General features: G+C 43.0%; 2 protein-coding genes across 2 annotated transcripts in view; one reads left to right on the forward strand and one right to left on the reverse strand.

Annotated features, from left to right (window-relative positions):
• Positions 1-6,171, reverse strand: part of LOC309964883 (olfactory receptor 5AN6-like) — a gene marked incomplete at both ends in the record, with an annotated part of 23,710 nt that extends 17,539 nt beyond the window's left edge. Inside the window, one exon of the mRNA XM_082844069.1 lies at positions 6,155-6,171. Within this exon, the coding sequence (XP_082700195.1) occupies positions 6,155-6,171 (17 nt within the window). The remainder of the gene's footprint in view (positions 1-6,154) is intronic.
• A 7,993-nt stretch (positions 6,172-14,164) lies between these two features.
• LOC309964885 (olfactory receptor 4D9-like) lies at positions 14,165-15,172 on the forward strand (the record flags this gene model as incomplete). Its single annotated transcript, XM_082844071.1, has 1 exon — positions 14,165-15,172. Exon 1 carries the CDS (start codon positions 14,237-14,239, stop codon positions 15,170-15,172), a length of 936 nt encoding a protein of 311 aa, XP_082700197.1. The 5' UTR covers positions 14,165-14,236.
• Positions 15,173-27,961: the final 12,789 nt, after the last annotated feature.

The following is a 27,961-nucleotide window of genomic DNA, read 5'->3' on the forward strand; positions in this document are numbered from 1 at the left end:
AACCTTCAAGCAATAAACAAAGTTGTTATCTCTCAACACCCTGTTTTTCCTACCTTCGTATGTTACTAACATCCATTCCCACCAGAAGTAAATTCTTTACTGTAATTGATCTATGCAGTGCATTCTTTAGTATTCCAGTTGATGAAGCTAGAAACACACATAACAGAAGACAAGGTAAGGACTTTGCTCATATGTTGCTTATATAATAATTGCTTCAGATGAAGTTTTCACTGAAGGCAAACTTTGGAAAACCAAGCAACTGCTGCCCTTGATCATTATGTTAGTAATGATGACTACTATGACGACTAGATGGCCTGTTTGTTTTTGACTCCACTAGAGAGCTTACAGCAAAAAATCGATACGCTTGAGGTTTTAAACCCTCAGCTCACTTCCCAGACAACTGGAGTGTCTTTATTTTATGCATATATATACATATATATAGCCAGCTATATATATAAAGCTAGCAATACAGGCTTTTTTTCTTTTTTTTTACGATACTCGGGCCTCTCACCGCCGTGGCCTCTCCCATTGTGGAGCACAGGCTCCGGACGCGCAGGCCCAGCGGCCATGGCCCACGGGCCCAGCGGCTCCGCGGCATGCGGGATCCTCCCGGACCTGGGCACGAACCCGCGTCCCCTGCATCGGCAGGCGGACTCCCAACCACTGCGCCACCAGGGAAGCCCAATACAGGCTATTTTAATTCTTTTTTTTCAGTTATATATATATATATATATATATATATATATTCATATTCTTTCCCATTATAGATTATTACAAGATATTGAATATAGTTCCCTGTACTATACAGTAAATCCTTGTTGCTTATCTATTTTATGTACAGTAGTTTGTATCTGTTTATCACATACTCCTAATTTGCCCCTCCCTCCTCCCTTTCCCCTTTGGTAAACATAAGTTTGTTTTCTATATCTGTGAATCTGTTTCTGCTTTGTATATAGATTCATTTGTATTATTCACGTGTATTATTTTTTAGATTCCACATATAAGTGATATCATATATTTGCCTTTCTCTGTCTGACTGACTTCACTTAGTATGATATTCTCTAGGTCCATCCATGTTGCTGCAAATGGCAATATTTCATTCTTTTTTATGGTTGATTAATATTCCAGCATGTGTGTGTGTGTGTGTGTGTGTGTGTGTGTGTGACATCTTCTTAAACCAATCATCTGTCAATGGGCTCTTAGGTTGCTTCCATGTCTTGGTTATTATAACTAATGCCGCTATGAACATTGGGGTGCGTGTATCTTTTCAAGTTAGAGTTCTTGTCTTTTCCAGATATGTGCCCAAGAGTGGGATTGCTGGATCATATGGTAACTCTATTTTTAATTTTTTAAGGAACCTCCATACTGTTTCCCATAGTGGCTGCACCAATTTACATTCCCACCAACGGTGTAGGTGGGTTCCATTTTCCCCACACCCTCTCTAACTAAAATAAATATTTTATTTATTATAGATTCAGGGTCGATAAGACTTAAAATCAGGACCCAGTTTAACTGTGAGGGTTGCAGAGCCTCTTAAGTTAATGTAATGACATGTTTGAAAAAGAACAAGACCCTGAGATTCGGACCAGGGACTTATTAGTAGGCTCAAATGAAACTGGTAACCTTGAACTCCCGAATTACCCTGAGCTTCTCTAGCCATGAGGCAATCCCTCTTAACCTGTCTGAAGAGACGAGCCATCCCTTGCTCAGTGGCGTTTCTTAACCTCATGTGAAGCAATTGCCTTGCAGGAGGACGCCTATTTACGTCAAGACCCACCAAACCAGGCTTTATTGCTGCCAGCCTGTTATTAGATTCAAAGTCAGCATGCTCCAGGAGAACAAGTGCGAACTATAACCTTTTAGAAGAGAAGTTATTCCTCCCAAGCTGGAAAGATACTGTCGATTTATTTGGGGAAAATCCTGGGGGAATACAGGAATACCTCGGAGATATTGTGGGTTTGATTCCAGACCACTGCAATAAGGTGGAAATCACAGTAAAGGGAGTCTCAAGAATTTTTTGGTTTCCCAGTGCACATAAAATTTATGTTTACACTATTCTGTAGTGTATAAGTGTTCAATAGCACTATGTCTAAAAAAGCTATGTACATGCCTTAATTTAAAAATATTTTAAAAGATATAAAAATATTTTTAATTTTAAAAAATTTAAAAATGTACTAAAAATTAATTTTTTATTTAAATTTAAGTTAAGTTAAATTTAAGTTAATTAAAATTAAAAATTTAATTAAAATTTTTAATTAAATTAACAATTTTTTAATTGATTTATTTGTAGTGAGGTGGATGGACCTAGAGTCTGTCATATAAAGTAAGTCAGAAAGAGAAAAACAAATACTGTTTGCTAACACATATATATGGAATCTAAAAAGAAATGGTTCTGATGAACCTAGGGGCAGGACATGAATAAAGACACAGACGTAGAGAATGGACTTGAGGACATGGTGGCGGGGGAGGGGGGAAGTGTAAACTAGGACGAAGTGAGAGAGTAGCATTGACATATATACACTACCAAATATTAAATAGACAGCTAGTAGGAAGCAGCTGCATAGCACAGGGAGATCAGCTCTGTACTTTGTGACCACCTAGAGGTGTGGGATAGGGACAATAGGAGGGAGACACAAGAGGGAGGAGATATGGAGATATATGTATACATATAGCTGATTCACTCTGTTATACAGCAGAAACTAACAACACTGTAAAGCAATTATACTCGAATAAAGATGTTAAAAATTTTTTTAAATAAAAATTTAAAATATTTTAAAAGATACAAAAAAATAAAATTAAAAAATTAATTAATTGTAAAAAATAAAAATATTTTATTACTAAAAAATGACAGCCATCATCTGGGTCTTCAGTGAGTCATGGTAGTAACATCAAAGACCGCTGATCACGGGACTTCCCTGGTTTGCGCAGTGGTTAAGAATCTGCCTGCCATTGCAAGGGACATGGGTTTGAGCCCTGGCCTGGGAAGATCCCACATGCCACAGAGCAACTAAGCCCATGTGCCACAACTACTGAGCCTGTACTCTAGGGCCCTCGAGCCACAACTACTGAACCCCTGTGCCACAACTACTGAAACCCGCGTGCTTGGAGCCCATGCTCTGCAACAAAGAGTAGACCCCACTTGCCGCAACTAGAGAAAGCCCACGCGCAGCAACGAAGACCCAATGCAGCCAAAAATAAATAATAAATAAATAAATTTATTTTAAAAAAAGACCACTGATCACAATCATCACAACAAATATAATAAAGAAAACAACAACATGTACCATATATTCATATGCAGGATTTGGTGTCACATAGTCATGGGTTCAAATATTGAACCAATCCCTAACTAACTATAAGATTTTGAGCAACTTATTTAGCTTCTCCAAATTTCGATTTCCTCCTCTTCAAGGGGGATTTTGGAGTATTTAGTAAGTTAACACACATAAAGCACCCAGTACAGTTAGTGCATAGCTTAGCACACAGTAGGAGCTTGATAAGATTGAGTTCCCATTCATCTAACATATTTCAGGCCAAAGAGGTTCTATGAAGGAGTGGAAGAAAGTAAATGTGAATATATGTGTATATACACATTACATATTTATATACAATGTGTATATATAATACAATTATTTCTGGGGGTATATATTAAATAGATATAAACAAGAAGTAACTTTCTAAAAAAAAAAAAAATATATATATATATATATACAATCGTGTTTTCTTCTACAGAGTAAGTGTTTATCTTATCCTTTGTGTTCTGCTGCTATCCTGAGTTTGATCACCAAGTACCAGAAGAGATCTTGATTAGCCTTGGGGGATCGGAGGACCTGGCCACTGGGATAGAGCTTAATAAGCATTGTCTTCAGAGCATTTATGTGAATATGTGTTCTCCATTCCACCCCAGAGACCAATTAACTACAAATCTGTGAAGTTGCGTGATACATTCCTTTCTCTTTAAAAAAAAAAAAAGACCCTCCAGGGCAAATGTAATAAAACATCTCCAAGGAGAGAGAAAAAGCCCTTTTTCTCAAATTCACCCCCAACCCCAGGTTTTAAAACTTCCAAAATGACCTCAAATGCAGACATTACTTGATACCAGAAGAGATTCTTAAAGATTACATCCTCTCCTTCTTCTCCCGATACATCTTTTCCCTCTACTTTTCTCCCCACAAACACACATTCTATGCAACAAGTGGATATTTTTATCTTTGGTGAACAAACCAACCTCAAACTTGCTCTTCAAACTTGTTAGCGCTTTGGGTACTGGAAGCAGGTACTGAAGCATGATTAGCTCCTTCCAAAGCAGAAAGCAAGACAAGTATAAGCTAAATGACAGACACAACAAGAGGGAGGGGTAAGTGCAGTCATTCATCTTTTACTTTTCATACTCATGTCCATATTAATCTTACCTTAGAGAGCACCCTAGATCTACGAGCCTATGTAGATGACGAGAGAGTTATTTGGCTTTCAGTTTGTTCCCCATGTACCTCTCAATTCTACCTGTTTTGCCCAAATTCAGCCCCAATCTTGGTTCTACCTTAGTGCTCCTTTGATGGGCATCTGGAACCATATTAAGTCCTTGCAACTGGGAATAGAATTAAGCAGACACAAAATTTCTGAAGGAACTTCTATGCCCTTGAACACGGCCCCAATTATTAACAAGTTGTCTGAAAGGCAATTTGGAAGGGCTGTAATTGGGGCAGACTTTGCACAGCAGATTTTCCAAACAATGCAAAGACCTCTAACCTCTGAAACCTTTCATCTCTCTTCTGACGGAGGACTTGAATTTTGCCATCTGAATCTTAATGTCTTGGCACCTTTGAGTTCTCACCTTACATGGAGAGGGACTCATTCAGTCCCGTCAATCATTTGTACATCCAGATGATAGACAGACCTGGAAGAGCAAGCCTTGAGGGCACTGGGCTCTTGCCCGGTGAGGGGAGGAGGCCTCATGAACTCAGGAAGGATGGCAAGATCACAGAAAACCAGTTTGGCTGAGGTCCTCCTTGTCATTATTGCATTTTTTTTCTTGCATTCCCAACTGCATCTGTTAAACTCAGATTAGGCATAGTTAGTTATAAAATTTAATACTTTCTTGAAGATCTTTCATAAAAGATGAGTTGAGTTATAAATCAGTGCTACCAGATCCCATCAGTCTCTGCCTGTCTTCCACGTGCTAGATTGTTCATTTTACTGCACTGTTATCTCTTCACCGTGGCTTTAAAGGCTGGTATTATTCACAGAGATGCAGCCCCAGCATGTATAAATCCAGCAAAGTCACTGAGCCCCTCAAGCTCTCTTCAGCTCTGTAAAATAGGCTTGTTGTTGATTATATCTACACCACAGGATGATAGGGAATCCAGATTCAGACCAAACTGAACCTCCCAGAGTTTGCTGCAAGAATGAAGGAGATTTCCTTTCTCTCTCAAGGGAAGAAGCACCTCTTTGTGAGCAGAGTTCAGCGATGTAAAGTGCTTCATAAACGCTTAAGATAACTTCCATTTAATGGTCTAGAATAACATTCAGGGCATCCATATGTGAGAATAAAACCCTGGATAAGCTTCTCCTCTTGATTGAATATGTCCAGCTTCACTTCCTGTTTCTGGGGATGGGAAATTTCATTCTTAAATATGAAAGTTTTCCCTCCTAATGGCAACATTCAAAACAGACTTTCAGTTGACACATCAACCTCCAGATCATCAAATTCTGCAACCTCACCCCTGTACACCTCTTACAATCCTATATCGTCCATCAGTGAACTCCTTTTTTCTGTAAGAAAAGCATACTTTAACCTATCACATGAGGAGGAATTGTTTCCAATAAAGGCTCAGTTTCATAAATAATTATTTAAGGATATTAAAATATTCAGTGCTGGGCTTCCCTGGTGGCGCAGTGGTTGAGAGTCCGCCTGCCGATGCAGGGCACACGGGTTCGTGCCCCGGTCCGGGAAGATCCCGCGTGCCACGGAGCGGCTGGGCCCGTGAGCCATGGCCGCTGAGCCTGCGCGTCCGGAGCCTGTGCTCCGCAGCGGGAGAGGCCACAACAGTGAGAGGCCCGCGTACCGGAAAAAAAAAAAAAAAAAAAAAAAAAAACCTGAATAGAACAAAAGAGGTGGAGGAAGGAGAAATGTACCCCCATATTCTTGTCTCACAGCTTGAGTTGGGACATCTCGTCTCATCATTTACACCAGTGGGTCCCCTGGTTCTCAGGTCATTGAATTAGGACTGAATTACACTCTTAGGTTTCCTGGGTCTCCAGCTTGCAGAAGGCAGATTGCGGGACTTCTCGGCCTCCGTAATAGCGTGAGCCAATTCTGCATGATAATTCTCTCTCTCTCTCTCTAAATGTGTGTATATACATAAATATGATGGATACGGCTGATGTAGATATAGACATAGATCCTATTAGTTCTGTTTCTGGAGAACCCTAATACTGTCATGGAAATGGTATATAGAGGAAGGAAAGAAAATAGAAATAGTAAAGAAAAACAGGAGAAAGAAAGAAGGGAGGGAGAAAGAGAATAGGTGACACAGAAGCTCTTAATCTTGTCATGTGGTTTCCTGAGCAGAAGATTTGAAAACCATTCACTTATCATTCCAATATACAAAAGAAAGATTCTAGAATAAGATGCTGTCATCAATTAAAATATTTCTATGTTCCAGCTTTAACCAAAGACTCCTTTGGGAATGATTTCTCCACTTTCTAGTTATGGTAAGTAGTTAGTGTGGGGAATTTTAGGATTCCGGAGAGCTGAAATCTTCTGTGATCATTATTCTGAACACGTATTCTTATCACTCCGTGTTGTTGACATAGACACCAAAAATTAATGACAATGAAATGAAAAAGGGGCTCTTATTCTTCTGTATGAATAAAAAGGAAAGTGCTGCCTGGGGAACTGTCGTCTTTAAAGGATTTTTTTCTAAGGTTCAAAGAGCAAAATGGGGGAAAAAAGAAATAGAAGAATTAAAACCAGAATCAGAGAAAGAACTACAGCAGGGCAACTGCATAAGACAAGAATTTGGGGGCTTCCCTGGTGGCGCAGTGGTTGAGAGTCCGCCTGCCGATGCAGGGGACACGGGTTTGTGCCCCGGTCTGGGAGGATCCCACATGCCGCGGAGCGGCTGGGCCCGTGAGCCATGGCCGCTGAGCCTGCGCGTCCGGAGCCTGTGCTCCGCAACGGGAGAGGCCACAACAGTGAGAGGTCCGTACCGAAAAAAAAAAGATATTGGAAATGAGGGGGTGGGGAGGGGAGGTAGGTGGACTTCCCTGGCAGTCCAGTGGTTAAGACTCTGAGCTCCCACTGCAGAGGGCACAGGTTCAATCCCTGGTAGGGGAACTAAGATCCCACGTGCTGCGCGGTATGGCAAAAAAAAAAGAAAAGAAAAGAAAAGAAAAGAAAACAAGAAATGAGAGGAGAGAGAAAATGGAAATCTTTGGGATTATAGGGCCTGGAACATGGAAGGTACTCAGTAAATCTTTTATAATTAAATATTTAATGGATGAATGGTACCAACCCATCCTTTGTCTGCTATATTCCCTCTTTGTGTGAGAAGTTTGGTGGAAAACAAGGAGAAAATGCATTTCCCAGTCTTTATGATGCATCTGATTATGTATATTATTAGGACAACAAGCAAACCACCTGCCTAAAAAAAAAAAAAAGTAAGAAAGAAAGAAATGAAATGGACTGAGACACACCCTCCTGGGAGTTCTATTTATTTTCCCTACATTCCCGCCTCTTCAGGAGACAGACTCCTCTGTTTGTCCCCTATGAGCCCTTCAGGCAAAGATATTTGGGCTCTAATCCCAAGGTCTATGAGGATACATCTCCTCCCCTGCATTAGGAGAATTTCAAAACCAAGATGTGCATGTGTGCATACCCCTTCCAGTGTGTGTTCAATTTCTTAATAACACTCTAGGGAGCTGCATCCCAACAGGAAAGTCTGGCTACTCAGGTTCAGCAATCACTTCCAAAAGTGTTCCCTCTGGGGATCCTTCCATTGGGGCTGAGAGACTGGTGCTCACGGCAGCGGCACCGTGCGGCAGTGTGTTAGGACCACTCAGAGGCAATTCTGGGAACCTACCCTTTGCCTCCTATATCAGGAGAGAAGGTACTGTACCAACCAACCCCCAGAGGCATGTCTACCTTGAAGAGGAGTATTCCTTGATAATCGATCATTCCTAAGGTCAGTGTATGCAACCGAATGGCTAGCACTGCTTCTTGGGTAGGGATTAGAGGTCGGGAGCTTTAAGAGAGGATATTTTGTGACATTGGGGGCTTTTGACTATGTGCTTGTGTGTCTGACTATACGTCTGGGCATGTGTGCCTATGCACTACCAGTTTTGAAATATTATTGTGGATTTCAGAAATACTTTGAATGTTAATAATGCTCCTGAAAGGTAGAGGATACTGTATATTAAAGCTAAAAACTTTAGTGATGCAGAGCAGATAATTAGTCCTTCAGTATTAGGAAGGGGACTTGAGGAGCACAGAGAGAAGGTCAGCTTGTCAAGAGGGATAGAGGAACATATGCTTGGTGGACAATTGGGGTGGGGATTCCCTCAAGTTGGGGACTCTATGAAATTCAATAAGCGGTTTTGGGGTTTTTATTTTGTTTTGGGCGGTTTGGGGTTTTTATTTTCTGGTTTTTTGTTTGTTTGTTTGGCCAGTTGTGCAGTTTGCAGGATCTTATTTCCCTGACCAGGGGTCAAACCTGGCCTGGCAGTGAGAGCCCCGAGTCCTAACCACTGGACCGCCAGGAAATTCCCAAGCCTGTTTTATTAGAATGGGTTTACCTCGGCCTATTTCTAAAGCAGTTCTTGAGATCTTGAACTCGTTCTTGCCAAAAGCAAGGACAACAGCAAACTTATAAACAATAGTTCTCTGTTTTCTCTTCTTCCTTCCTGTTACAGACACACATACAGAGGGATTCTCATTTGTCCTCCCACCCTCCATCTTTACTTTCTTAGTTGTGCATGTATTTTGTGCAGGGAAGTGTACCCATTTTTCAGTTGCATTGGTGACTTGATTACTGTCATGACTAATTTCTGCACAGAACCTCGTGCATTTGGGTTACAAAGCCCATTCTCCTAACTACTACGGTAGACTGCCCCTGGAAATTCTTGATCGCAGCCGTTTTTCTTGCCACCACTAATAAGCCGTCAGTTAACTGTCAAGAAACAGTTGAGGTTTACAGTTAATTGAGGTTCAAGTGTTGGTAAAAGCAATGGACGGAACACAGTCTTAGATTCGTCACAAGGTAATTGAGGGCAACGTTATTTAAAACAATTGAGTATTACAACTCCAAAGGTTGGGGGGTCATAAATTGCGAATGTGGAATTAACAGATGCACACTACCATACATAAAATAGATTTAAAAAACAAGAATGTACTGTATAGCACAGGGAACTATATTCAATATCTTGTAATAACCTATAATGGAAAAGAATAGAAAAAATGAATATAGATATATACATACATACATATCTCCAAATCACTTTGCTATATACCTGAAACTAACACAATATTGTAAATCAACTATATTCCAATAAAAAAATTTATATATACATATATATATATATATATATATATATATATTTTTTTTTTTTTTGGCCACACCACGCAGCACATGAGATCTTAATTCCCCAACCAGGGATTTAACCCGGGGCCCCCGTCAGTAGAAGTGTGGAGTCCTAACCACTGGACCTCCAGGAAAGTCCTCCAAAATGTATATATTTTTTAAAAAGCTCTGTGGTGACCTAAATGAGAAGGAAATCTGAAAAGGAAGGGATGTGTATATACGTGTAGCTGATTCACTTTGTTGTACAGTATAAACTAACACAACATTGTAAAGCAACTATACTCCAGCAAGAAACAATTTTTTAATTTAAAAATTTAAAAAAAAGCTCCAAAGGTCTAGAAATCACCTAGATCAATGGATCCATTTAATATTGTTTAATATTGTGCAGAACTTGCCTACTTGCAAAGGGACTCAAGGCAGTGAAGGCTCCCATTTCACTCATGAAAAGACTGAACATCCTGGAGTTTACACGCCTTTAAAGATTCCACTATTGTTCCATGAAGGCCTCAGAGCTCAGATCTCCCAAGCTGGTATCTTTTCTCTGTGCCACAATACTTCCCACCATAGTCCAACATTAAAAAAAAAAGAAAGAAAGAAAAAAAAGAAAAATCCTCTGTGCATTATCTAAAAAATTTCATGTGTTCTGATCATTTTCTTTTAAAAATCTGTAAAAACCATTTACTCTGAAGAAAATAACTGGCCCTTTTTAAAAAAAAATAAATTTATTTATATATTTGTGGCTGCTTTGGGTCTTCGTTGCTGCACGCGGGCTTTCTCTGGTTGTGGCAAGCAGGGGCTACTCTTCTTGTGGTGCATGGGCTTCTCATTGCGGTGGCTTCTCTTGTTGTGGAGCACGGGCTCTAGGCGCACGGGCTTCAGTAGTTGTGGCTCAAGGGCTCTAGAGCGCAGGCTCAATAGTTGTGGTGCACGGGCTTAGTTGCTCCGTGGCATGTGGGATCTTCCCGGACCAGGGCTCAAACCCGTGTCCCCTACATTGGCAGGCGGATTCTTAACCACCGTGCCACCAGGGAAGTACCTAACTGGCTCTTTTAAAAACTAAAAATATTTGAAAAGGATGAAATCTTCTGGGAGTTATTGATGGATTCATAGATCACTGGGAGTGAGCTAAGAAAATTAGCTTTGTGTTGCTTGGGCTTCGAAGGAAAGGGAATAGGAGGAAAGTTAGTAATATAGAAGTTCTGTTCTGATGAGAAAATGAAAAATAAAGTACAGTGGGATCCGGAGAGCTGAGTCATGAACAGCAGGATGAGAGGTTGGCTTCAATACAGACAGAATACAGAGGGAAGTGGTACAAAGAAATGTCAAAGGTGAACACAGCCCAGTGTTAGTGAAAACAATAGTGAAAAGGCTAAGCGCCAAGCCTATTTGCCCAAAGCGATTGGGTGCTTTAAAGGGAGAGTGAGGGGGACAAGCTGGGGCTCAGTAGAGCCAGAAAAGTGAAAAATTGCAAAGAGTTAGTCAGTGTCAGTGCGATTAGGCTGGTTGTGTCTGGGAGCTGGAAGTAATCCCCCCACGGAGACTGGGAGACAGAGGCCCCTTCCTTCCTGTTGATCATATTTAGAGGAAAGGCTCTCAGTCCTTGAGAGAGACACTTGTTAGTCACAAGATATACATATTCACAGTTACAAGGCCTTTCCCATAAATGCTCTAAGTAAAGGAGGTCAGCGGCCTATCTCAGATGTTGGCTGGAACAAACAGTAAATTCACCTGGCGGCTTTGTGCTTTCCCAGGAAGGCGTTTTAATGGGGGTTTGGGGTCATCCTAAGGACACAGCCTTGCGCTGCCAGAGGCCATGCTACAGTCTGGTCACCTCTTGGTGCAGGTCTGGACAGAGTCATTAGGTGCCGAGATTCTGCAGTTCTCAGGGGCACAAGGAAACTTTGGGGTGATGGAGATGTTCCTTATCCTAATTGTGGCGATGGCTTCATGGGTGTACACGTATGTCAAATCTCATCTAATTTACCTCTAAATGTGTGCAGTTCATTGTATGGAAGCTACACCGCAACAAAGACGATTTAAAAAAAAAAAAAGCTACAAAAGACAGTTTTGTTTTAAGCAGTTGGCAAAATCACAATAGCCTGATGCCTGTCAACACCCGAACTGGAATTTATTCTAAATGTTTTCTTTAAAACAGGGTGGGAAACAGGAGAAAAGCATCAAGTAGGATTTATAGGAAATGAATCTTGGTAATAAAAGTTTTTTAAAAATTGTGCTCCTGGGCTTCCCTGGTGGCGCAGTGGTTGAGGGTCCGCCTGCCGATGCAGGGGACGCGGGTTCGTGCCCCGGTCCGGGAATGATCCCACGTGCCGCGGAGCAGCTGGGCCCGTGAGCCATGGCCGCTGAGCCTGCGCGTCCGGAGCCTGTGCTCCGCATCGGGAGAGGCCACAACAGTGAGAGGCCCACGTACCGCAAAATAACAAAACAAAAAAATTGTGCTCCTTTGCAAACTAGAAATGTTCTAAATTGTTTTATCCTTTGGCATACTTTCGTTTGTTTGTTTTTAGAGTAACAGATTTTACTACTTAGAGCAGTTTTAGGTTTACATAAAAATTAGAACGTACAGAGTGCCCCCTCTCCCCACTGCCACCCCAGTTTCCCTTATTAGTAATGCATTTATTATTAATTCATCTTGCATTAGTGTGCTACATTAGGTAACAATTGAGGAACCAATATTGATACATTATTATTAACTGCAGTCCATAGTTTGCATGAGGTCTCACTCTTAGCGTTGTACATTCTATGGGTTTTAGTAAATGCATAATGTTACGTATCCACAATCAGAGTATCATATAGAATAGTTTCAATGCCCTAAAAATCCCCTGTGTCTCACCTATTCATCCCTCCCCACCTCCACACCCAGCCCCCGGCAACTGTTAATGTTTTCATTATAATTTTATCTTTCCCAGAACGTCATATAGTTGGGATCGTACAGTATGGACATTTTCAGATCAACTTCTCTCACTTAGTAATGTAACTAAAGTTTCCTCTATGTCTTTTCTTGGCTTGAGAGCTCATTTCCTTTTATCACTGAATAATATCCCATTGTATGAAACGTACCTGCTTTTGAAATGCTAGATTTGATAATAGTTGCAATTATTTCAAAGAATCATATTCTATAAGAAAAGAATAAAAAAGTGTATTTTTGTCAGCATTTCTGAAATAATGTGTATAAAAGATTGGCTCTGCAAAATGTTAACTGTGCTATACGCAGCGGAAATGCGGTCTGTGCCGACCTCAGTTTAAGTGAATTAAACAAGTTTCTTTAAGCTTCACAATCCTGTAAAACAAACATGATTATACGCATTTTTACTGATGATAAACTGAGGCTCAGAGCTACCTACCAATTAAGTGACAGAGTCTATCAAATTCAGGTCTGCTGCATAGAGAAGAGATTTGTGGCTGCCAGGGCTTTGGGGAGGGGGTATGGAGTGGGAGTGTGGGATTAGCAGATGCAGACTATTATATATAGAATGTAAACAGCAAGGTCCCACTGTATACCACAGGGAACTATATTCAATATCCTGTGATAAACCATAATGGATAAGAATATGAAAAAGCGTATATATATATATATGTGTATATATATACATATATATATACATGTTTAACTGAGTCACTTTACTGTACAGCAGAAATTAACACAACATTGTAAATCAACTATACTTCAATAAACTTTTAAAACACACACACACACAAATTCAGTTCTGCTGATACTAACATCTTTGCTCTTTGTGCAAAACTAAAACCTTTACAAATACTGAGGCGGCAAGGAGTGACGTACAAATGTAAGTGATGAAAGGAAGGGAGCCTGAGAAAGGAAAACCATTGGTCCAGTGTCCTGGAGGGTGAAGTTCTTGCCAAGAGCATTATGGAGAGCAGGGACTATAGCTATCAGTTACCAAGTCCCAATCTTGGGCCATGGAAATCAGAGGAAAACAAGACACCAAAAGAAGGGAGACTGGAAAAAAAAAAAGAAAGAAGAAGAGAGAAACAGTGATTTACTCAATTAAATTGTCTTAGCTGCTGCAAAGCTATTTATCCTAGGGAGACCGTAAACCGTAAACTGGTTTTTTGGCCTTAATTTAGAGCTGATCACCGGTATCATGAAAATCTGGTCGGACTATGCCAAGCAGATGGTCTCCTGTGGAAGAAGATGAGAGAAGAAACTATAAGCCTCCATTAGAGCCACAGACTGTGTTTTATATTTTTCCCCTGCGTGTGTTTCCCACTTCCTAACAATGAGATACATGAGTGTGCATGAAAACAGAAGCAAAACTAGTCTCTTCACTTCTCAGAGCATTCAGTGACTTTTGAAGAGGCATATAGAATCTATAAAATGATGAGCCTGTAAAATTTTTAATAAGAATTTAATAACGTACTGATTTAGGAGCTTCAATTAATTACATCCGTTGGAAACCCACTCTCTGGTTTGCTCTGAGAGAACTCAGAAAATGCCATCTACTAGAGATAGAATTGTAGGCATCCCTGCCCCAAAGAAAAATAATCATAAAAATAACCCCCAAGGCAGCCTGGTCATATAGCTCCCACTTCTTTTGTTTTTAATGATACCTTTTCTATATTCTATTTTCTGTTTTCTCTCCAGGTAATTGAAGAAGAAGAAGATACATGACCCGATGGAGCAGGGAAATTACACCAGGGTGAAAGAATTCATTTTTCAAGGACTGACCCAGCCCCAAGAGCTGAGCCTGGTCTTATTTCCTCTGTCATCCTTGGTGTACACAGCTACCATGATGGGAAGCCTCCTCGTCATGGTCACCGTGACCTGTGAGTCTCGCCTTCACACCTCCATGTACTTCCTGCTCTGCAATCTCTCTGTCTTGGACATCTGCTTCTCCTCCATCACTGTTCCGAAGGTCCTAGCAAACCTTCTTACAACAAGAAAGACCATCTCCTTCAATGGTCGCACCACACAGATGTTTTTCTTCCACCTCCTCAGTGGGGCAGATGTTTTCTCTCTCTCTGTGATGGCCTTTGACCGCTACATGGCCATCTCCAAGCCCCTGCACTACGTGACTATCATGAGTAGGGGGCGATGCACTGCCCTCATTGTGGCCTCCTGGGTGGGGGGCTTCGTCCACTCCATCGTGCAGATTTCCCTCTTACTCCCACTCCCCTTCTGTGGACCTAATGTTGTGGATGGTTTCTACTGCGATGTTCCCCAGGTCCTCAAACTCACCTGCACCGACACCTTTGCCCTTGAGGTCTTAATGATTTCCAATAATGGCTTGATCTTTACACTGTGGTTCATCTTCTTGCTTGTGTCCTACACAGTCATCTTGACAATGCTGAGGTCTCACACTGGGGAGGGCAGGAGAGAAGCCATCTCCACTTGCACAGCCCACATCATGGTGGTGACCTTGCACTTTGTGCCCTGCATCTACGTCTACGCCCGGCCCTTCATTGCCCTCCCCGTGGACAGAGCTGTCTCCATTACCGTCACTGTCATCATTCCTGTCCTGAACCCCATGATCTACACCCTGAGGAACCAGGAGATGAAGTCAGCCATGAAAAGATTGAAGAGGAGATTTGGGCCTTACAAAAAGAAATAGATGCCATAGGGGACTTCCCTAGTGGTTAAGAATCCACCTGCCGGGCTTCCCTGGTGGCGCAGTGGTTGAGAATCTGCCTGCTAGTGCAGGGGACACGGGTTCGAGCCCTGGTCTGGGAAGATCCCACATGCCGCGGAGCAACGAGGCCCGTGAGCCACAACTACTGAGCCTGCGCGTCTGGAGCCTGCGCTCCGCAACAAGAGAGGCCGCGATAGTGAGAGGCACACACACCGCGATGAAGAGTGGCCGCTGCTTGCCACAACTAGAGAAAGCCCTCACACAGAAACGAAGACCCAACACAGCCAAAAATAAATAAATAAGACCCCAAGATCACTATTTAAAAAAAAAGAATCCACCTGCCATTGCAGGGGACACAGGTTTGAGCCTTGGTCCGGGAAGATTCCCACATGCCCCAGAGCAACTAAGCCCACCACGAGCCACAACTACTGAAGCCCGTATTCCTAGAGCCCGTGCTCCGCAACAAGAGAAGCCACCGCAATGAGAAGCCCACGCACCACAACGAAGAGGAGACCCCACTCTCCATAACTAGAGAAAGCCCGTGCACAGCAACGAGGGCCCAATGCAGCCAACAATAAATAAATTTATTTTTTAAAAAAGAAATAGATGCCGTGAAGTCCAGATTGGAAGAGTCAGAATTGAAAAGTATTTTCTCACAACACAATAGAAAACTCCAATTAACAGACCATCGTGAGGCCAGAGTCTTCCCTTTACCCTACAGCAGAATCCTCTAATAAGGATGGTCTGAAATAATCGTCTCGTGGCGTGGCTGTCAGCAACTTAGAGTCTCAGGTCTGTAACTTGTCAGCTCTGAAAGGGACTCTAAAGCTTATATCACTCGAACACCTCACTTTACAGGTGAGGAAATGAAGTCTGAGAGAAGATTACCTCTCAGTTCTTGAGTTGTGGCTGTACCATGTGTGCAGCCCAAGCAATAATTAGTAAAACGATCTCCAGGGACCAGGAGTCCAGGCTATAAAATCCAGCCACCCCTCCCTTTGTGGAAATTTTCCATTGCCCACCGTGGAAGATATGAGTTCTGTTTTTCTAAGGAAGCCTTTGGGTTTCCCTTACAGAAGCTGAGATAACTTTCATATTTTTTCAAAGTTTTCATAGCTAATAAATGGCTCAGGCAAGGCTAGATCTGAGATCTCTGACCATCAGCTAAATGCATGTCTGACTACTCCTGTTGCCTCAGGCAGGATTTGAGGGCATCAAGCTCGTCTATAAAAATTTATCCTCAGGCTTCCCTGGTGGCGCAGTGGTTGGGAGTTCGCCTGCCGATGCAGGGGACACGGGTTCGTGTCCCGGTCCGGGAGGATCCCACATGCCGCGGAGCGGCTGCGCCCGTGAGCCACGGCCGCTGAGCCTGCGCGTCCGGAGCCTGTGCTCCGCAACGGGAGAGGCCACAACAGTGAGAGGCCCGCGTAACAAAAAAAAAAAAAAAAAAAATTTATCCTCTATTGTAATGTCATGAAAGACACTTTGTTGTCATTATCTGACCGAGGAGTATATATGATAAGGCTTCTGTACCTCTAAGAATTTCAACATCATTTTCCTGCCATTTATTCTGGGCCAGCCCTCAAGGGAGAAAGGAACCCTATCCTGTCTGCTTCGCTAGAATGTGCCTGAGTCACAGGTTCACAAGAAGCAAAGGCTTAAGAATAAACTGACTTTCCATTATTCAGGGACTGATTGTCTAGAAGATGACAAATCAGCCCATTCTAAATTCTTCCTCGTTCCTCTTTCTAGCATTTTCTTTAGAGCCTCCGCATTCAGAGAATAGAAACGATAAATAAATAAATTCCAGCGGGTCTCCTGGCAACCTATTATTTTTGTCGAGTAAGCAGATGAAAACTGTAGTCAACTAAAATTTGGACTGCAAGTACTGATTGACCTGTTATATCCCAGTCTAATCTCCCAGCCATGTCTGATGGACAGATGTAAGGGAAGTAAAGAGCCATTTGCACAGAGGGATTCAGGAGGGAAACGCAAGCAAGGGAAACTTGCTCCAAACTCCAGCCCCTCCCAACCAGCTCCATCACTGCCTACTGCTGCTCCCTTGGTGTTGCCCTGAAATTCCTGTTCGCGGGATATTTCATAAATCAGACACGGTTCATGGGGTTCAAGCTAGATACAACGCCACTGAAAGCACACAACTCCCGCCAGCACTTGAACCCTGGCAAAACTCAGATTAGGTCTTGAACCTACTATCTTTTTTTTTTTTTTTTTTTTTTGGCGGTACGCGGGCTTCCCACTGCTGTGGCCTCTCCCGTTGCGGAGCGCAGGCTCCGGACGCGAACCCACTATCTTGTAATTGAGATCACACACCTGGCTTCAGGACCTGCTGAAGTTCAGGTTCTTTATGTCTCAGCGCAGAAAGAATTCAGTGAGAGGCAAAGTGATAGGTAAGAAGTGGATTTACTTCGAGAAATATACACTCCATAGACAGAGTGTGGGCCATCTCAGAAGGCGAGAGGACCCAAATATGGGGTCGCTAGTTTTTATGGGCTGGGTAACGTTTTTTCTTTTTTCTTTTTTTTTTTTTTGGCCTTGGCATGCAGGATCTTAGTTCCCTGACCAGGGATCAAACCCTTGCCCCCTGCAGTGGAAGCATGGAATCCTAATCACTGGACCACCAGGCAGTTCCTTGGCTGGGTAATTTCAAACGCTAATGAGTGGGAGGGGTTTTCTAACTGTTTGGGGGAAGGGGCGGGGACTTCCAGGAATTGGGCCACCGCTCACTTTTTGGCCTTTCCTGGTTGGCCTCAGAACTGTCGCGGTGCCTGTGGGCCTGTCATTTAGATGCTAATATATTACAATGAGCATATAATGGGGCTCAAGGTCCACTGGAAGTCAAATCTCTAAATCCATTCTCAGTATTATCTCACTAGGGATTAATTTCGGGTGGTCTACTGGCGCAGCCAAAGGAACCAGGTGTCATCCCAGAGTGGAAGAGATGTAGGACAGGAAAGCTGCAGCGGGTGCATGGGAGGGAGGTAAGTCCAAGTCCGGGGTGTAAAGGTAGCCCAGAGACCCAGGTACAGAAGGGTGGAACGCTTCAGCAAGGCGGCAGGGGCAACACAAGGCAGACGCTATTGACGAAATTCACATTTGCTCATGTCTGATCCTGGACTCATGGATGCTTTACTAAAGTTGGAAGATCTTTTAAAAATCTACATTTGCTTCTTTGGGGTGGTTGTTACTTCCTACCTAGAATTAAAGTCATTCACCACACTTTTGACTTCAGCCTTGAATTTTGTACCTAATTACCCATGTAACAAAAACGTCAAAAACAATTCAAGGTTCCCTTGGAACCAAAGAATACAGAATCATATTCTGCCATAACTAGTATGTTCCTTTATCAACAGTAGCAGCTACTTTCTTCCTTGTGAATCATTTTTTATTACCAAAACAACAAAAAAACAAAACCAAAAAACTTCCCTTGCACATACGGTTTTTCTTCTTTTTTTTTTTTTTTTAGCGGTATGCGGGTATCTCACTGTTGTGGTCTCTCCCGTTGCGGAGCACAGGCTCCGCTGCCCAGCTGTTCCATGGCATGTGGATTCTTCCCTGACCGGGGCACGAACCCGTGTCTCCTCCAGCGGCAGGCGGACTCTCAACCACTGCGCCACCAGGTAAGCCCTCACATACCTCTTTTAGCACTTAATCTTTACTTTCTAGAGGCAAATAGTGAATTGAGGATTCACAAGAGACTAGTTCCAGGAAAAAAAAAATACACACACACATGTATACACACTTTTTACTTTGAGGCTATCCCAGGATACACACACATACACACACAAACACACGCACAAACACACACACACTTACTTTTAAGAGACAATTAATTGATTACTGGGTTCCTAAAAGACCACAGTACTTTGGAGAGAAGCAGTATACATTAAAATCTATTTCCCATGAAAATGTGTTCCTTCTCCTTCCATGTAATGAGAACGTGTTGCTTGACAACAATCTTTTAACATATGGATTCTAACACAGGGTATTTGCGTTTTGGCTAAATGTTCAACATCTCCCACCTTGGGAGATGTTGGGAAGCTGTATTTCAAAGAACCTCTTAAATCTAGGAGCAGTGTCTACAGAGCAAAATGTTTCATAATGTCTTCTCACCACTAGAGGGACCTATTCCTTTTCCATGATTCTCCCTTTGGCAGAAGTTTAAGAATTTAACTGAGATTTTTATTTCCAAAGACGAAGCCTCAAAACCTATGTCGAATGAAAAAAAAGAAAAGAAAAAAACACAACCTAAAAGTGGAGAATTATGTTTTATTCAGCGGACTTACCGAGGACTTAAGTCTGAGATACAGTCTCTCAGATAGCTCTGAGGGACTGTTCTGAAGAGGTAAGAGAGAGCCATGATATATTGGAGTTTTTGCAAAAAAACAAAACAAAAACAAAAAAACATAGTCAAACATCAAAAGAGTACTGGTGATTAAAGAAATAGACATCTCAATTAATGAATTTAGCACCTTTCTATGTATGAGAAAATGCAAGAGTCTGGGCTTACTGAAATCATTCCTTTGATCTGCACCTTAATTGTCTAGGGCCAGTGTGTGACCTTGGGCCATTATGTAACTTCTCTGTGCTTCCTCTTAGTCCTTTGTAAAATGGGTTAGATAATAATGACTATTCAAGATTTCAGCTATTATTGTTCTACATAGTGATCCACCCCAAAACCAATGACCAAGGAATTCCACTACGGTATCGTCTGTAAGACTGAATACAATTTAATCGCTCATCAAAAAGCACAGACTAAAGAATTAGGATATATCCAAACACCGGAAGTGAAAAGATGAGTGAAGGCTTAAGAAGGAAGTAGAAGGATTTCTAGAATATTGTTGGGGTGGAGCAGTACCTCTGGCAACGCTACCTTTGTACACTGATCATAAGTGATTTATAAAGAAAAAGTACAGTTATACTGCTGATCCGGGCCCCCAGATTCAGCTGTTGGCTGGAACAAACAGTAAATGGGGCTGGGGCGGCGGCAGCATTCAGTTTTCTCTGGCTGACACTTTCACTGAAACTAGAGTCACTTTAGGGATGCAGCCTTGAGCTGCTAAAAACTATATTAGTGCTAACTGTTTTTTCAAGTCTTATAGGCCGGCTAGTTGAGAGGAGGGCTCAGAGGAGCCCAGCTAGAGTTTAGTCAAAGGAAAATTCTTTGCCAGAGGGAAACAGCACCGTAAAACACGTGGGGCTGTTTGAATTCTCCACCATGAGCATATAATTTTTCAAAAAGTTTTTTTAATTTAAATAGAAGTACGAGGTCAGTGGACTTGGAAGTAATCAACAAAGGAGAGAGGTGACCTTCGGGATAACCCCTAACTGAGTGGTGGCAGCAACAGTGAAAGATGGTAAAGCAGGGTTTAGAAGGAGCGGGATCCGGACTCCTACCCAGGCAACTGGAGGCGGAACTGCGGGGGGGGCGGGGGGGGGGTAGTCGGGAGCGCGCAGGCGCAGAGACGCGCGATGACCTGAGCAGGGCGGGGCCGCTTGCACCTCCCTAGTGGCGCCACGAGAGGGCAGCCTTGGTGGCCGATGTGCGCGGGCACCTCTGGAGCCTAGCCTGCGCTTCGGGGCGCAGCGCGGAGCCTGGTTGGAAGCGGCAGCGTCTCCCACTTCCTGGAGTAAAACTCAAGTTCCGGCTGGCAAAAAGAAACGTTAAAATATCCCTGAAAAAGGTTAAATCCGTGCTGTGGTTCCACTGGGGCTCGAACCCAGGACCTTCTGCGTGTAAAGCAGACGTGATAACCGCTACACTATGGAACCTCCCGCTACACTCATGCGCCAGGATACAATAAAGATATTTTATTCACACAAAGGCTTTCCTCCCGATGTGTGATGAAGTTGAGAGTTGATGCCTGGCGATCGCTCGCGAGAAGAAACTTTCAAACAGATTTCAGACTTTCAAGCGCAATGCCCATCCACGCTTCTCCTTGGCGACGCGGGCTTCCCAGTTTGTCCGAGAAAGAAAGCGTGACCCGACGTGCCGGCGACCGTCCCCCAGACAGACGCCGCTCCTGCCTTGATGTAAGCAACGCGGAGGATTTTCGACTCGTCGGGCTCTGTGGCGCAATGGATAGCGCATTGGACTTCTAGTATTAGATGGAGGCATTCAAAGGTTGTGGGTTCGAGTCCCACCAGAGTCGCTTTTGTTTTAATAAGGAAAGCGCTAGGAGGAAGACACATTACCTACGATTTCCGAGGAGACTCGCCCACTTTGAAAAGGAGCCCATTCCAGTACCCTGTGGTGTCCTCAGACGTGAATGTGTTAGGAATCCTGCTACTTGAGTCTTCATCGCTTTCGTGTGGCTCCAGTTTCTGGTGACTGGACATGAGGAAATCACAGGATGTGATGAAAGTTACCGAGTTTCCCATTCCCCCCCATCCCCGTATTGTTCTTTTACATAAGGCATAAAATTTTTAAATTGTTGTGCAACTTTTCGTAGCTCAGTATTAGGTTATGTAAAAATAAGGGTGAGTTTGGCGGATACCAGAATGGCCGAGTGGTTAAGGCGTTGGACTTAAGATCCAATGGATTTATATCCTCGTGGGTTCGAACCCCACTTCTGGTACAAGTCAGTTTGGTTTTCTGAACATGACATTCGTCATTTTTTCCGAATTCCTGAGGACTTAATCTGAAAGATTATAGCAGACGTAGAAAGTGTATCAATAGCTTCAGAACGGACGGTTTGGAAGGTGAAAAGTAAACGTCTGCGTGAAACTATACTACTTTGTAGGGGAGGGGGCGAGGGGTACATTGCGCAGTAAAAACGTTCCCTTTTTGAAATAGAGATTATCTAAGATCATGCTATGTGCCAAATACCGTTCTAAACGCTGAGGTTGTGGGAATGCAAAGATTTGAAAGAAAAGAAAGTAAACCAAACAGAAAATAACATTAAGAAAAGAAAAAAAAAATAGAAGGTCCTTAACCGACAAGGTTTTTGTCCAGAAGCACTTACAGGACAGAGGGACAGAGGGAAGAGGTGGTTCAGAAACAGGAGGATTTCAGATGGCGATAAGCTCTTACAAAGAATTAAGTGGGGTGGCACGACAGAGTGGCATAGAACTTTTTCAGGACAAACTTATTCCATTTGATTATGGAAATCATTCACCTTGACAGGAATGTTCTCCCCTCTCTCTACCAAACAAAAACTTCCAAGGACCAGTTCTGCCCCCTCCTCCTCCACGAAAAGCCTTCCCTGACCCCTGGCCCTCAGTCAACTGTCCATTCATTCATTCAGCAGTTTTTGAGAGCTTGCTTGGATAACAGTGGAGATGCACAGAGAAGTCCTGTCCTCCCGGCAGAAACATTCTAGGAGGAAAGACAGACCATTAAACAGGTGTTGAAGGGAGGTTGTGGTGGGAGCAGCAATACGGACAGTCTCAGAGTCCTCGGGACCCAACCCCCTCTGGAGAGGATCAAGCAGAGATCTCTGCGGCAAGTTCTGATCCCTGTCTTTAAGGATCAGAGGGAACTTCCCAAACCAAAGAACTTAGAAAGTGGGAAGAGGGGGCATTTCAAGATGGCGGACGGAGGGATGGAGGGGTGGTGCGTAGGAAAAAAAAACAGGATAGTTTGTTAAATGAAATTACACACAGCTCCAGTTAACTGTCTCTACGCTAAGCAGCCCAGTTCCACACCATTAACACTTGATTATACACAGTTTGAGACTTTTGTTCTCAGGGTTCAATGCCTGTCAATCTAGTCTGCCTTAGCGGAACAGGAAACAAATCTTCACGCTGTCCTGCGTTACATTCAAAGCTGAGTACAGAACTGTTGTAGGAAGCTGAGGTTCGACCAAAGGCTCACTAACTCCCCCAGAGGATTGGCTTCATCTTACAGGCAATTTTTTTTTTTCCGGGGGGGAGAATCTTTTTATTTTTCTTGGCTAAATCCAGCCATGTCATATGATTCTTAGGGATCTACATCTTCATTTGTGAAAAGCGCACCTAATTCACTGGTGATTTTTCAATACCAGTGTAGGGGAGCATATTTACCACCTCAAAATATCTCTCTGGCATGCGGATTGTTTAGAGCTGAAAACAATCAAGGCCCAAAAGACTCAGGAAGAAAGTTTGACTTTGGACCTTCTCCCTAACTGCCTAAAGAATGTAGATGAACGATCTGTTCCAGGAAAGGAGTTATCACCATAGATTACAATAGTACGAACCAGGTGGGTAGACAGGGAGAAACCTAGCAAAGTCTAAAAGTGTTAACATTCCTCTCTGTGTCCCATGGTCTCTGTATGGCCCAGCGAACCATGTTTACCAAACATTTGCTTTTCCATATTCATGCCAATTCCTTCTTCCCCTTTGAGGTTCCAAATCACTATCCCCAACATCCTCTTTTGGCTTCAGCTGAAGATAATATTTAAGGTGAGGTTTTCAGACATTTCGGCAAGTTACTTCATTTTCCTGGGTCCCTTCCATGTACACATATTATTAAACTTTTGTTTAGTTTTCTTCTGTTAATCTGTCTTGTCAATTTAATTCTTAGACCAGCCAGAACTAAGAAGGATAGAGGAAAAAAGTCCTTCCTCCCCAACACCAGATACTCCCCTCCAAAACCCTGAAGCATGGAGGGTGCCTCTACTGGGAAGGAAATTTGCTTTTCACCTTCCTTTTCTGGGATCTGTAGAAAACACAGGATCAGGGATGCTTTGATCTAAAGGGCTGCCTACGTGATCTCAGAAGGATGGAATAATCTAACTGACAATTTTTTTCTTCTTCATTTATTTTATTATTGAAAACAATACATGCTTTTTTAATGCAATAATACAGATGTACGTAAAGGAAACAGTGAGAGACTCTTCTCACACACTTCATTGCTGTTCCTCAAAAGGTGGTCATTTTTATCAGATTGTTTTCTACCCTTAAACATCTCTTATGTATATGCAAGCAACAAATATACAAATATATATAATTAATTATATATACAATTACAGGATATATATTCATATACACATCGTTTGACTTTTCCACAAATATTATATCATACGTATGGTTTAGCACCTTCTGTCATTTTTGTTTAACATAACGTGACTATCTTTCCCTAGTGGATTACTTTTTAAACTTTGTTCATAGTTCCTGAGGTTATCAACCGGAGCCGGAACCGAGCTCAGTTTCAGCTGATCTCACTCAAAAGTCAGTGTTCAAGAGACACAAGGGTTGGTGCTTTATTCAGGAAGCCGGCAACCTGGGAAGATAGCAAACTAGTGTCCCCCAAACCATCTCCAAGTTGCCAGTTAGAGGGAAAAGGGTTTTATAGGGAAAAACCAGGAAGTTTCAGGGGTGTGCGGGCTATGTGCAGAACAGCACAGACAGCTCCGATAATCATCTCAAAATGATTCATGCGGTGGTCTGGTCGGAATCACCCCGTTTTAAGCACAGTTAATCTTCAACTCCAGGGTCGGTTTGGTTCCACTTCCTTGAGGCGAATTTCTGGACGTATGCAAGTCATAGATTCAGTACTGCCCGAGATGGAGCAGTTTGTGTCGAGGCTACGGTCTGGTCATCATGCAGTTAGCTTTTTCCCTCTGGTGGTGGTTTTAGTATCTGCAAAACAACTCAGGAATGTGCATCAGACACTGTTGTCTATGTCCTTCAGGGAAGAACTAAAGATTCTGTGACTCTTATATGGCTGATCTGTTTACATTGTTACCAGTTCTCCTCGCCCAACTGCTAGCTTTTGTTACTATATGTTCACATTCTTCCAATCCTTACCTCTTGAGCTAGCTTTTTCTGACTCTTGGGAGGCCTGGGAGACTAAAGTTTTCCTACAAACAAGAGGCAGGTGGAGCACACTAGGTGGAGTTCGGGGTCTCTGTCTCAGGAAGACCCCCTAGGGTCCTGCTCGGTTACACGGATATATTTCTCCATAAAAGACTGCAGACGTCATCCTTCCCCAACAGAGTTCAGAGTGTCTCTGAAATCCGAGGGCAGCTAAAATGGTTATGAGGCTCTACCCCATAGGATTCCTTTCCCGTCCCTTTCAAGGGATCTTATCCAGTGCCTCAATGAATAACATGGCAATGAAGCAACAGGAGTAATGGAAAAATGCGCCTATTAGTGACAACTGAAAAAACACACAACCTAAAACTTGAGAGTTTCGTTTTATTCAGGGACCTTACTGAAGACTATAGCCAGGGAATCGGCCTCTCAGCTCTGAGGAACTGTTCCAGGAAGGTAAGGGAGGGGCCAGGATATATAGGATTTTTTGCTGGGAAAAAAAAACATGTAGTTGAACATCAAATGATTACTGCCAAACACACACACACACAAAACAGACATCTCAAGTTAATTATTTTAGTGCTTTTCTAAGTTTGGGAAGACGCAAGGGTCTGGGTTCATTGAAAATATTCCTTTGACATGCATCTTAACTCTCTAAGGCCAGTATCCTGTTTCTCTCCATCCTGAATTCCCCTCTGGGCGCACCAACAGGGAAGGTGCAGTGGCTCGTGGCTGGATGGCTGCAACATTCGTTGTTTAGTGGAATGGTAGGCAACATGGGTTGTTTACTGAAATGGCAGGAAACTTTTTGTTTTTTGTGTGTCCACATTAGTTATATTCAGGACACAGCTGCCAGGGTAATGGGACTTCCTAAAAATATAAACTCCAGCCAGATCCAAACCTTTCAATGGGAGCTTCAAGGAAAATGTTCAGATTCCCTAGCGAAGGTCCTTTTCCTTTTGTTGTTCCCTCTGCTCAAAATTCTCTTCCCAAGCCTTCAGGGCCCCAGTCACCATTGGTAGCTCAACCGGGCATCACCTCCCGCTTGAATACTTGGCAGGACGCTTACTTCTGCCGTTGACCTGCTTCCCACCATCAAAGCGCTTGACTTCTGTTTTGCGTGCCTTCCCGCCCCACTGAGGACCAGGACCGGGTCTTGGTCCTGGATGTGTTCTGACTAATAAAGATTGGAGACCTAATCAATTACTCCTAAGATTCCACCCGCACGACTCTCCGGGACTCTTCACAGACCAAGATTGGATTTAGAAATCCAGACGTCCTAAATCTGGAGAATTCCTCCTGGGATGTTCCCTTTAGGGTGCGAGGGGCGGGGTCGCTGCTGGCGTGGTAGCACGGTCTATTTTCTTGATAGTCTTTCTGTAATGGGATCAGAAAAGATTCCTTCGCCAAACGCCTTCCCGACCTTGATTTGCAGTTTCACCGCTCACGTAATCAACAAACAGACTCAGGATTTAAATCGAATAGGAAAAGAATAGGGCCACGTGGTCTATTTTCTGTGGATAGACTAGGAGCCAGGCTGCCTTTCCGAGCCCGGGTAGCTCAGTCGGTAGAGCATCAGACTTTTAATCTGAGGGTCCAGGGTTCAAGTCCCTGTGCGGGCGGTTATTTTAAACTCCTAAAACAAATTTGAGCGTTTGTCCACACCACTCTCGCTGAGCAGGTGTGAGGTTATGCAGAACACACTTGATTCAGCCCTCCTGGAGTTTACAACCCAGGCCAGACCAAAGGTGGATTTTGCAGAAAAAGTGAAAGGTGAGGAAAGCAACTGATAACTTTCTCTTCCAACCTCAGTCTTTTCTCTTCCAACCTTGTATGATAGATACTTTGTCTTCAGATATTTTTTCCTTAAAACTAACATGTATTATTTTATATAGAAACATCAATAAACATCGTCAGAGTCACGGATGGTAATGCTCCTGGCAGTAAATGTGCAAATATTGGCACTAAGTGATAATAGTTCACACACTGTTTATTAAAAGCGCGGTGAGAAGACTGGGGTTCCAAGAAATATTTCAGGTCAACACACGTGCTTATAAATCACATCTTCCGCCGAGAACCATTCTTCACCAAATTTCTAACACGCTGATAGGACCCTGACTTGCGTGTATAGACAAACGTTTTTGAAGTCTTCATGTCTGTCGTCAATGAGAAACGCTTGCAAGCCCAGTGTAACTATACTTGGCATCAAACTCAAGACCTTCTACGTGCAGACCGGAAGTGGTGGCCATCACACTATGAAACACCCGACACGTAGTCTAAGTGGACTGGGTCCAGGTCATTCCATGATTTGTGATATCTTTACGAGGTTTAAGCTCTTAGGATCCTCGCAGTGTGTGGGATCGGGGAGGGAGGTGAGCCTTCATGGGAGACACTGTAAGAAAAGGAAGGTACTCCAGACCCCAGTCCCGTCCAATGATGAGTCAGCAAAAACTCTGCCGAAACCCGGGATTGAACCAGGGACCTTTAGATCTTCAGTCTAACGCTCTCCCAACTGAGCTATTTCGGCGAGGACGATGGATCTCTCGACCCTGTTAAGGAAACTTAAGAAAAAAATTTAAAAAACTAAGACTTTCTTTCATCTCTACATTTCCAATTCCCAATTTCACCTTCCAAATTGCATCTTACTTTAGCTCTGAGATTCCGAGGGCAGTGAGTGAGAAAAAGAATTTCTGTCAATGTGGGGAAATTGTCCCAGGCTACATATTCTTGTCTTCCTGAGGCTTTTTTTACGTCTCCCCAGCACCCTAATAAGAGGAAAGACAGCCGCCTACTAAGTGCCTACTGTGTGCCTACTGTGTGCCCAGCACGTCCTCTACGTGGTGTCAGTTCAGTCCCCACCCCCCCACCCCTGCCTTAAGGTTGATATAATATGATAATTTTTAAGTGAAATAACTAATTTGCCCTCAAATCATCCAGAACCGAAGCAGAGCTATTCAGCTCCAAAGCTCGAAAGGTCTTGGTAGAGAGAGACTTTGATTTGTCTTTTCCTTTTAATTT

This window comes from Leucopleurus acutus (assembly GCF_964270905.1).
Source record: "Leucopleurus acutus genome assembly, chromosome: 8".
NCBI lineage: Eukaryota > Metazoa > Chordata > Mammalia > Artiodactyla > Delphinidae > Leucopleurus > Leucopleurus acutus.